The sequence below is a fragment of the Lygodium microphyllum genome, chromosome 7 (genome assembly GCF_053477565.2).
Source record: "Lygodium microphyllum isolate KBCC chromosome 7, Lygodium_microphyllum_v1.1.10, whole genome shotgun sequence".
Lineage (NCBI taxonomy): Eukaryota > Viridiplantae > Streptophyta > Polypodiopsida > Schizaeales > Lygodiaceae > Lygodium > Lygodium microphyllum.
Genome location: NC_141141.1, coordinates 156,536,418 through 156,548,857, shown reverse-complemented (window position 1 = coordinate 156,548,857; position 12,440 = coordinate 156,536,418). Strand labels below are relative to the sequence as shown.

General features: G+C 39.2%; 1 protein-coding gene across 5 annotated transcripts; it reads right to left on the bottom strand.

The window, feature by feature from the left end:
- Positions 1-4,288, bottom strand: LOC148034122 (amino-acid permease BAT1 homolog). 5 transcript variants are annotated; one of them, XM_087682146.1, is made up of 10 exons: positions 4,131-4,288; positions 3,925-3,970; positions 3,764-3,818; positions 3,360-3,620; positions 2,150-2,168; positions 1,795-2,014; positions 1,500-1,681; positions 1,107-1,396; positions 881-1,010; positions 1-775 (listed from the first exon to the last, which is right to left on the bottom strand). In XM_087682146.1, exons 4-10 carry the CDS (start codon positions 3,518-3,520, stop codon positions 392-394), a joined length of 1,386 nt encoding a protein of 461 aa, XP_087538272.1. In that variant the 5' UTR covers positions 3,521-3,620; positions 3,764-3,818; positions 3,925-3,970; positions 4,131-4,288; the 3' UTR covers positions 1-391. The 5 variants fall into 5 exon arrangements, with proteins under 5 accessions (XP_087538272.1, XP_087538268.1, XP_087538269.1 ...); XM_087682142.1 differs by lacking the exon at positions 3,925-3,970 and having other exon boundaries at positions 3,764-3,852; positions 4,021-4,271; XM_087682143.1 differs by having other exon boundaries at positions 3,764-3,970; positions 4,131-4,235.
- Positions 4,289-12,440: the final 8,152 nt, after the last annotated feature.

The window sequence follows — 12,440 nt, the reverse complement described above, 5'->3', positions numbered from 1 at the left end:
TCTGAATTGGGTAACTGTTCCCAAAGATCTTAACGCATCATTAATCCACAAATAACTAGTTCAGTGTGGCGATTTTATACAGCACAAAATAATATTGTGGCTCAAAAAATATTCAAGGAAGACAATCTTCCTGATGTCGAGTGATCCAATGATCTAACCAAGGATCATGCCCACGCAGTACTTGCTACAGGTTCGGGACGTATAGCAAGTAAAGTGAGTTGCATGTGGCACCTGTTACTTGCTACAAAGGAGATAATTGTACTTACAAAGCTTCCGAAGAGTCTACTCTTGTGGATACTTGTGTGTGGCATGACCATAAATAGATGTACACTACAACATGTACATGTTCTGATCACTGCAGCTAATAAAAAACCAGCGGGCATTCTGTTTTTCACTGTATCACACTGGTATGTACTCCATTTTCCATTTTCTCCTCCACATTTGTCACTGGACCTCTAAACCAAAATCTTCCACTGACAAGCCAGCTACCAGTCACTAGCACAAACAGCCCACCCACGGCGACCGGCGTATAGTTCAAACTGTCAGCTGCAACTGGATACTGTACAGGTAGTGAAAACAGCACACTGATTGTGACCACCCACAATATGGCTACCCATCCAACAAACACTCCAAAGGGCCCAAGGTTGAAGGGACCAGGAACAAATTTTTTCCGTGCTGTTGTGACTCTAAATAAAGATGGTAATGCATAGGCAATGTACAGACCAATAGTTGCAATAGACACCATAGCTTGGAAAGCCACCAAACTACCAAGAGACTGAAATGAAAACACAAAAGCTCTGAGCCCTTGACTAATTTGTCCTAAACCATGGGTGATTAAATCCAAGCTTAACAAAGATTACCAAATGCAAAGAAAGCATACCGTTAAAGCCATTATAAATGCAATGGCAGAAGAAAGCCAAACAGCATTCAGGGGTATTTCCCGTTTGTTCACTGCATGCCAGACCTTCGAAAAAGGCATAGCACCATCTCTTGAAAAAGCATAAGCCATCCTGTGAGGAACAAAGGGGTGTGCTTATCAATTTATCGTGATATCACAGCTCTGTAATGCCAGTTCTCAAACTCAAAGCAGCATTATAAAAACAAACCGTGAATTGCTCGTCACTGAGCTCATGCCACAAAAGAATATAGCAACAGCAACTATTCCAAGGCAAATAATTCCTCCAGCCCCAGACCCATATCTTGCCTTGAAAGCATCATAAAATACTTGAGCAATAGCATAACCATTTGCATCATTTGAAGGGTCCAGCACATGCTCCAGGTCCGTGACAGCAAAGGTGATGCCCACGAGATAAGCCCATCCAGCCACTATAGATATGCCAACTGCACTTACAATACCATATGGACCATTTTTGTCTGAAGATTTTGTTTCCTCTGACTGCAAGTGTTAAAATAAGATGCTTTGTCTCACAACCTATGGAAGGCAACAAAGCAGTGTTCTTGAAATGTGAAAAACCAGACTTATTGCATAACAGCAGTACCATGTGTGCAGAGGCATCATATCCTGAGAGGGTGTACTGGCTCATCAATAGCCCTAGAAGAAAAATGTAAGGAGAGCTATGGATATTGTATGAACCCTCATTATTGAAGTGTCGAAACACGAAAGCCCCGCTGGCTTTGGTAGGGGAAACAAGAGGTATAAGAATCATAAGCACGAACACTCCTGAATCACAATTAAAAAGTCATCATTTTCAGTCACCTTGAAACCTGCTATCAAGAAAGAAAAGGGTATTCTTATAAGAAAGGCCACCCTGCATAATAAAGGAGACTGCTCACCAACAACATTCCATGCAGCTGCAAGAGTACCAATATGAGCGAGCCAACTGATGGGAAGACTGTTCAAAGCTGCATGAAGAAACAGAATCCCACCATGGAAAGCTAAAACTACATACTTGGATGCCAGATACCCTCCTCCATTTGCACCGCCTGAGCTAAGCAAGATGATTATTTGAACTAGAGTAGCCAATGAATAATCGATACTTGCAGTCACAGCCCACTGCAGCATTGAATAAATTGGACGTGCAATTTTTAGAAATATGGAGGAGGTTGATTAAAGCAGAAAAAACTTTACAGTTGATCAATTTCACAAGCAGACCCTCTAAATATCTTGATTTTATTGCACATCACAGACCTGGCCGACTACGTTGAACCTGTACGCACAAAACCATTAACCATGTAAACAAGTGAGTTCAGAGAACTGATAGATTGCATTTACATTAACATTTCACAGTGATGCAATTTATCAGAACCATAAACTATGGATTTGCTTTTCAGCTGTTTCGAGGCTGTTTAGAAAACCATAAAGTTGCAAGATACCAGACATTGTAAATTAACTGATACCAGTCTACTGTATAAGCTTTCAAATCAAAGTACATGTAGTCATCTCCTAACTACTCCAGCATCAATTAACCATATTCTATAAACTGCATGAACTGGTGCAATGTTTGTACAATCCAGATGTCCTATGTCACAATCAATTATCAAAGCATCAAAGCCTTGACCAAGTTATTTCCATTAGTGCCCTATCATGCACCTAACAGCTCTAACTGCCGCCTTGTTACTGCTGCATGTACAGAAAATTGGTGCTTTGCCAGGAGTAGAGAGGCCTTCATCATAATCCTGTTGTAAAAGAGACTACTAGACAAAATATTTAGAGCTAAAGTGCATCAAAAATTTCAGTTGGGAGATGATCTAGCACATTGATTTTCAAAACTATTCCTGATTCAGGTTGTTTTGAAAAAGTCAATAAAACGGAGCACCAATACAACTAATAATGATAGCATACAGTCGTATAGGAGAGCCTTGCATGCACGGTAAGCACAAGGTGTGAACATAGTTTGCTTTAACAGGCCTACGAATGCAGGAACCTGCCACTCATGCAGGCATATAGAAACCTGACTTGCCCCACACTTCATGTTCAATCATCAACGTTTAATTAAAATGGCCTTGAAGGGCAGTGCACTCTTAAAAATGAAACCTTGGCGTATTCTGCTCCACTCTTGAAAATGCAACCTACCGTTTCATGTTTCAAGCATACACTCACCCGAGGGAGGTAATTATAGCAAGCCCAACAATCAAACCAACAGTTATGTGTCTAGGGGTGATCCACCAGTGGCAACTTGCATAGGCTGAATAATTGCAAGTGGCCGTTAATTAGTTGCCAGTGCTGTTATGATTGTGAAGAAATGCAACTGAGAAATACGCCCAACAATCCAAACCGACAGTTATGCACAGGCTGAATAATTGAGGGTGGGTATTAACTAGTTGCATGTGCTGTTATAAACGTGCAGAAATGCGACCAAGAAACATCAACCAACAGCTGGGCGATACAGTGTGCATACCAGCCCGTGATCCAAGATGCAAATGGCCCCCATTCTGTCCCAGCTAATTGGTAGCTCCAGAAGTACAAGCCTCCAGAGGTAGGGTAGGCAGAGCAAATTTCAGCCATTGATAGAGCGACGAACATGGTAAAGAAACCAGCAAAGAGCCATCCATATGTCATGGAAACAGGGCCTCCGTATGCTAAACCGGTGTTATACAGAGTAGTGACTCCAGTCAGGATGGAGATGATGGAGAAGGAGAAAGCGAAATTGGACAAAACTCTGCACCACAAATGGGAAAGAATTGAATGCTAAACACTTGAAATCTACAATCATTATTCCAAAATTGAAATCCTGAAGTTGAAGTCCAAAACACCACAATAACTGAATAGGATTCAGTGAATGTGATTCCGCAGAGGCCTTACGAGATGTCGCGTTTGAGCTCTTGCTTGTATCCGAGCTCTTTCAATCGCTGTTGACCTGAATCAATGGCATTGTGGATGGATATCCCCATCTGCTAGCAAGGGCAGGGAAAAAATATTTTTGAGATGTAACAAAACGGGTGCGTTTTCTTTAGAGCATTTACAGACAAAGCTCTCTTCACAGGTGATAGTTACAGGATCGCAGCACCCCTGCTAATCGAAAACACGTTCAATAAACAGATGAGCCCAAAATAGCCTACCATTTTGCATGTTATTACGGTAAATCCTGGATGACAGTGAGCATATAAAGGGAACTGATGATTCGCTTGACAGTAAGCATGTCGTGGTTAAGAATTGATTGACAATAGACCTGAGAGACAGAAGGGGATGCAGCCGGCGCGGGAGGACGAGCGCGTACGTGTTTGTTGAGAGAGAGAGAGAGAGAGAGAGGAGAGAAGAGAGAAGAGAACGCTGCGTCGCTGGCTTGAAAGTTTAGATTAGAGTCAGCACATGTTTCGACTCTGTCCCAAAAAAATGCCACTCAGGACACGATGGTTTATTATTAATTAGGAAAATGAAAACTAACATTAGGAGTTGGAAAGAGGAGAGAGCGCGATTGGCTGGCTGTAAGCGAAGTCCAGGGACCACGTCACCAGACCATCTAACCAAAATTAACAAGCATTTAATATGATCCGATGACGAAAGCGCTTCGATACTTAACGAAAAACCAATGGGAATTTGGGAAATGAAAGAAAGAAAGACAAAAGCGGGCCTCGTGACACGGTCTCATCAGTAAAATTTGAATTGGTCAATCTAGCCAACTCTAAATTTGCAAAGGTACTTTTCTTAACGGCAAACACACACAAGTCGAAATCTCCTAGCTCTTAGCAATATTTGTATCTTAAGGATTCTTGGAAGTTGGAGAAGAGGTGAAGTGGTTCTTGGAGCAAGAGAGGTGGAGTTAGGCGGAACATAACTATTTCCTGCCAACAATACCTCCCATGGGACTATGACCAACACGAACTGCAAGTTCGTCGAGTCTCGTTCGTCAGTTCCATTGGGGGAACTGGATGTTCCCACCATAGGCCAGGCTAGTCCTAGCCAAATAAGTGCCCAACACATGGCACCCATGCAATCATTGCTTACTGAGGACACAACCCCTGAAGCACCACGAGGATGTCTTCCCAATAACTTGTTGGATGTGGATCCTAAAGTTTCTCTCTCTGCCCCTTTGCATGCTGCCACCACCCCATAGAAGAAGCACACTCATCCCAAGGCAAGAATTTGGGACTCTCTAAAGTGCTTTAATTGTCCAATTATCCTTCTTGTTGATTTCAATATGGTAGAAGACATCAAATATCACTTCCTCGAGAAAGGACAAGTGATTTTAGGGAAAGAAAGGGAAACATGTGTTAGCCTTGAAATTAATCGAGTTAGTCTTTGTTTATGCTAATTGTTCCTTCACTTAGAGACCTAGAATTTGGGATTCTCTAAAGTGCTTTAACTATCCAACTATCCTTCTTGGCAAACCAAGACAATATAACTAGATCAAAATGGTTTCATGCCGATCTTGAGCTAATTAAACTCAGTCTTGATACAGCTAGCATTGAGCACATTTGGGGTTGATCTTTCCCCTCCCTCCTCTCCCCTATAGTTGCTTGGCAGTAAACAGTGAAACACACATAGGATCTTCTCATAGAACTCAAAAAACAATCAGTGGCCCCCAAAAAGAACTCAAGGGCATAGAAGTATGTCGGATGCAAGCTCTTGGAAGCCCAAATTGAGCAAGGAATCTTGGATAAACAAGAAGAACTCTTATCAATCTAGGCAAATTGAGACAAAATGAAGGAACTGAAGCACGTAGGGCTATCCTATTTACCAAAACATGGTAGGTAGGAAAAATTGATCAACTAACCAAAAAAATGTTCCTTCTCCTTCATAAGAAAAAAGACACGAAAGTCCTACTCTTACTTAACAACAATGACAATGGAGAGAGCCTTTGATGAAAAGGAGAACTTGACCTTAGTCCATGACTACTACTTTAACATCTTTAGTATCCCCCTCCTTCATCGATAGACAAGACTAGAGCTGCCCTAACTAGACCAAAGGTAGTTCCTCAATCCATTACAAACATCCTAGAATAAGACCTCACGATACAAGAACTCTCCAACACCATTAAAGAACTTTAAAAAGTAAAACCCTTGGCCTATATGGCCTTCCCAATGAATTCTTTCAAGAATTCCAAGACATCATCACACCCCCCCCCCCTCTGTATGGAACGAGCTTCTCCACTTTGAGGCACTTCCCCATTGCCTTAATTCTAGGGTCATCAAGCAAATATACAAAAAAGATAACAAAGCCCAGCTAGCCAATTGGCATCCTATAACATGTCTAACCTCAACATACAAGATTTTTGCTAGATCATTAGCTAAAAGAATCTCTAGTCACCCTTAATCAACGGATCTATAGGGAGAAAAAAGGATTCATTGCATATATCTACTGACCATCTTCTAAAACCTCGATTTTGCCATGTCAAAGAGCTAAAGTGGTAGGTCACATAACAAGGGCCGGTACATCCTTAACTCGTTTATTGCACTCTAAGAAGGCATGTATTATGCTCAAGAAACCAAACAAGGGTTTATCTTCTTCAAAATAGACTTTGACAAAGAATATGATAGGATGGAATGGGACTTTTATTTTCCAATCTCTTCATGATCTGGGTTTTGGTAGAACTTTCATCAAATATGTAATAATCCTTTTCAAGAATGCATCCATTAGAGTTGCAATCAATGGATCTCTTATTGATCCTTTTCCCCTTAGGAAGTCCATTTGACAAGGATGCCCCATGGCTCTCCTATACTATTTGCCATTGCCACAATTGTCCGAGGCTAGTTAGTCCAAAAAGAAATAGATTTGGGCAACATTAAGGTTATGTTGCTAGATGATAGAAAGCAAATGGTCATTCATCTATTTGTAGATGACACTAATGGCACGGTTAGTAATGATGAGAAATGCCTTAGGTCCTTCTTGAGCTACATAAAAGATTTTTGCTATGCCTTAGGGTTTATGATTAACCCTTATAAGATAGGTATCAAAAACCTTATAAATCCTCCCCCAGAGGGTTATAAGGTCATAGAAGAAGGTTGGATCTTCCGTCTACTTAATATTCCCATGGGAATTTGTGGTCTTGATGAAACAAGGATGTCAATGGGTTAATTCAAAGATACAAATAGACTGGATTATTGGAAAGATTTCCAAAACAACCTTGCAAGTAGGGTTTTTGTTCTCAAGCACATTATCATGGCATCCAGAATATACTTCCTGGCTAGTTGGAAACCTTTGGCAAATGCATTTAAAGATCTAGAAAGTTTATGTAGAGCATTCTTATGGGGGTTTGAGGATAATAATTAGAAAATCCCCAAGGTAGCTTGGAGTACATGTATTGTACCTAAAGATTAGGGAGGCTTGGGCATCCGAAACCTCACAAGCCTACTAATAAATTGTCAACTAAATGGATCATCAAAAGCATCTAGTTTCCCCAGGAGGACTGGGCCATGCTTCTTCATAGATATGTCATTAACTTTGCGGTCAAAGACTATTCAGAGTGGAAAAACATGTTGATCATCATTGCAATATTTTCCAAGGTGTCTCTTACAATGAGGAAGCCATCTACCTTAGCAAAAAACATGTGGAAAGATTGGCTCATGTTTCAGTCACATATTTCTATTAAACAAGCACCTAATCTAGTGCTTCCTTGGGCTACCCTTGATTCCATCAGGTTTAGCATAGATTGTGGCAATGTCTTTATAAGAAAGTTGTACAACTATTAAAAGATAATTGGGATTTCCCCAAACAATCATCGATGGCTAGATCCTCAAGAGATTAAGGAGTATTTTAAAGCCTCGAGGACAAAAGTACAATTAATTTAGCAAAGAATCTTTGCATGGTCAAACAACACCAGCCATGCCATCCAACTTCGAGGTGCTTTCAACTTGAGAGCCTTCTCATGGTACAATAGTCACCCATTACTACCTATTATTAACATCCCAACATTCCCCCATAAGCTTATATCTAAATTGAATGAAAAGTGGTCTCTCAACTAGGACTTTGATCAATGGAATTATACCCATGCTTAGAAGCAAAAAAATCCACTCTTTTATGGTTAATCCTGCATAAGGGTTTATGGTTAGGTGAAAGTGCTCACAAGCTTGATTTTGGAGATGGATGTTGCCCAAGGTGTAAAACGGAAGTCAAACTATCCCTCATCTCTTCTTTAATTGCAACTACAATAAAAAGATGCTTAAAATGGTCCAACATATCATTAAAACCTTCCACCCTCAACCCACTACATGGAAAGAATGGTTGATTGGTAAAGCCTATCTCACTGGTAACAAAAGAGACCAACTAGAGGCACAATGGAAAAAGCAATGTAATGGAAGCTCAGTACATAACTAACCAATATGCATTCATCATTGAGAACATCGTGACAGAGATAGGTCCCGGTCCAAAAGTAATGTGAGATCAGCCCACTAAGCATCAACTATGTACATAAAGCATAACAACAGCATGTACATGTCACCAAGTCCCATGGTCTCACTACGAGACCCTCAAGCTCAACTATGTAACCAAATGCTCAATGTAATATCCAAATGTTAAGAAGTGGCTCCTAGTAGAATGAAAGTTGAATGCTGGACAAGTAAACAAAGCTCAAAACATCATGTGGAAGACATCCATACATCCAAGATCAAGTAGTATATATCCAGGAGCATCCGACCCAAGCAACTTACAAAGCTCTTACTAGAGCATCAAATAACCATACATAATAGTGAATGACAATCAATGTCAACATTCAAAGCTCCAATCTCATCTCAAATGCAATCTGGAAGCATAAAAATGTATGTAACATGAACCATAGGCATCGATATATCAACTTGATTAGTCAGTAAGCATCTGGGAGCAATAGGCATATGCTTTTAGTGATAAAATAGCATTCAAACCAACTTATTATGACATTTAAAAACCTTTGTAAAATTGAGAAAAAGAGTGCTCAAATTAGTCTCATAGCATTCCAATACATTGGCATAACTCCAAATGATCCGTGGCATCAAATAAACATCCCGAGAAGCATGAGTGACCTCTAGACAATGAATGAAGTGTTGTCTTGAACTGTATGGTAGCAAATTGTCACAAACTATGAAGTAATTGTTGATCCCAAGAGCTCCAACTGATGCCCAAACTCATGCCAAAGATGTCAAGAAAGATACAAAGATTGCCAAGTGCCAAGGATGAAGGACGGGGCAGAGTGATAAAAAAATAGGTAGTAACAAACATGCACAAATCACACTGATGTTGTTGCTACCTTTGCCTCCCACATTGGGGCTCAGAGCAACGATGAATGGGGCAAGGGACAGGCTTTTAGCAATCCTCAACAGGTTTGTTATGGTGGGGAAGAAGAAGAGCATTAAATCATACCTCGAGGTGAAGAATCCATGGTTGTTATTGAAACCGTGAATTGAAGCTTTTCTTCACAAGCTGAAGCAATGCTAGATTGAGCTCCTCAATGTCAATGCAATGGCTTGGATACCAGTTGAAGGGAATGAGTCCTAAAGTGGAAGCATGGACTGGAAGCAATAGCTATGGTGGAAGGAGCAAGAGCAAGAGAGAGAGACACACACAAGATGTGGGAACTCCAAAAGTCACAATGTGTGACTGGCCTTCCCTTTATTAAAATGTCACTAAAATAATAAAAAATAAAGTGACAGTGATGGGTGCCCGCTACCTGCAGTGTACAAGTATGTGAATACTATTAGTGTAACTAATACATGGGTGACTAGGCATAGGTGCCTTTACCCCCAACATTTCCAACCTTGACTATATTATGGTCATTGATCATGTCATCTTATTCACAACCATAGCTTCTTGTACACACATGTGTAATTGAATAAGCTCTCATGGCTTGGCTTCTACTCTAGCAATCATTGTTTGAGGCATTTCACATAAGAAATGTAAAATATATTCAGCATTGAAAAGTATGTGTGATTGATAAGAGAACTCATAAAAAAGCTTGACACGTGATTTGCATCTGGATTTTGATGAATGACTAAGATGGAGACATGGTGTATTGCTTATAAAGTTAGTCTTGAGTACAACGATTGTGATAAGCATAAAGTCAAAAAAGCATTCATGGGGTCACCACCAAGACTTCTTGTAACACAAGGATGGACATGCATGTACATATGCACACAATTTGGTGCGCTTACGTGTGTGTGTGCATGTGCAAACGCACATGCACCCATAGAGCCCACTCTTCCCTCTAGTAGTTAGAGTTTCAAATAACAATGAAAAATAAGGAAAATTATAGATGATTGATAGGAGAACTCATACAAAAGTTTAAAAATTAATGTGACATAAAGTAAAAGTTGTAGCATTCATAAGGAAAGATTGATAACGATTAGGATGAAATAGTGCATTGCTTATTTGAGTTATAGTGTTTAGTATAAGACCAAAAAGTAATCATGGAGTAAACTCAAGCAAAGTGCAAATTTCCATGATTTATGAAACCAATTTATCAACTACATAAAACTAAATCACATCTCTATCATTTAATGAATCTTGAATTGCTAAGAATCACCTTTGCTAATCCAAAGAGTACTTTATTATTTGGATGATGGAATTATGAAGTGTAGTCTTTCCAAAAAGTAGTTTATTTGTTTTTTAGTTTGATGTAATTTTTCTTAGTTGACATTGCAGTCTTTCCAACTCAAAAAATCAATATAAAGAGGAAAGATTTAATTTGGACATTTTTTCATAACCCTTGTGTTTGAAATGAGTCAAAACCTCATATCAACTAGAATCAATTGATTTAATTGTTGTATAGTTGAAAAACTACATGCATGCACGATTCCCTTTCCTATTTGTTCCTTTCATTTGTCTAACAATTGCATGTTGATTTACAACTTGAAAGATGAATACTTTGGGCATGAAAGGTCCATTTCCTAAACACAAAATCATAAATGTCAATTGTCATGAAGTAGAATACAACTATAAACACAAAACAATAAATGTCAATTGTCAAAGTAATATACATAGAAAGGTCCATTTCCTAAACTTTCAAAATTTATCTTATAACATAAATGTCTCAAAATTAATGTTGGACTCATAAGTTACAAAGTAAGGCTTCCATTTATCTTTTTTATGCCAAATTGATTGTTCCAACTTCCAAGAAGCAAGCCCCATTCATCACTTGTTGGCGAAGCTTTCCACATAGTAAATACTAGTGGACCATGACCAATGTGGCCAAGTTTGGGTTAATTAACGAAGGTGCTTTCATATGTCATAACTTAATGTGATAGGTAATTAGAAAACCATTTGTGGGAAGTGGAAGGGCAAGATCCCTGACGGATTTGTCCTACAGATGGGTGGTCTCGGTAAGCTGGGAGCTTCTCTTAAGAGATTGAACGAAATGCTAATTAGGATAAACTAGGTAGAGTCGAGCGTTGACTTACCTAGGGTTAGATCTTAAAACCTTGATCAGAAATTATCTTAGGGGAAAGGTGCGGCGACTGTGCTAGAACTTTGTTAAGGTTCCGTGAATCCTAACCAGTTGATGGAAAAAAGCCTTGCACTCCATGAACCAAGGGTAACTACGATTGCTCCACTCGGACGAGAAGTTCTTGTGGGACACCTCCGATGGAGCTAACTGATGCATCGAGACCTCAATTGTCAAATTAGGACCTTGAGCTTGTAGGTTGACCCTCGTGGGGATGGCCAGTACCTTCCATTACAGGGTGGACATTGGGAAACCTAGACAATGGACCCCGTGCATTCTCGCGAGTGCCGAGTAAATTCATCTAAGATAATTCCCCGATGGACCACTAAAACGTGCTGCCATGGAATTGTTAGGTAGGCACGTGACATCTTTAGAGAATGATTATATTGGCCTTTTTTATTTTCGATACTCCCATAAAAATTTCAAACTATTCTTGTGATAAAGGATGCTACCCCTATTAGTAATCGGTGTGTTTAAAAAATAATATAACAATAATTTGAAGTTTCTATCATAGGAGTAGAGAAGTATTATCTCAAACAAAAGTTAGTGTTCATTCCTATCTTGGAGTGATCCCCTACATATAGGGTGACTACTACCCAATAGATTGACAATTCAAATAAGAGAACATAAGTTAGGCTTGAAACTTTCCCCTCTTAGTTTATAAGTTTAAAAGTTAAGGTTGAAAATCCCTCAAAATGAGCATAAAGAGAGGAGAACATCATTGAACTTTGGTTCTTGATTGCATATTTTAATGTATGTGAATTTTGAAATAATGCATTAACATGTATTTAATCATAAATGACATTTATAGATATATAAAGATACATTTGATATGACCAAGACATAAATTCTAGTTCTTTGAGCATTGGTAAAAGTTTCTTAAAAAAGTATTACCATGATCAATGAAATCTTGGGAAAAGTGCACAATATGAAAATCACCTACCACGTGATAAGATCTAATCTATATATAAAGATGTTTCTTTATACATTTGTTAAAAAAATACAACCACCTTCCATGTTGTCCTAACTATGTTCTATAATGCCTACTTTAGTAGAGATTTTGTAGAGGTACCACCTACTTTTCTTTATGGTTGTTTAAAATCACTTATTTGTGTCCATGATGAGCTTGAA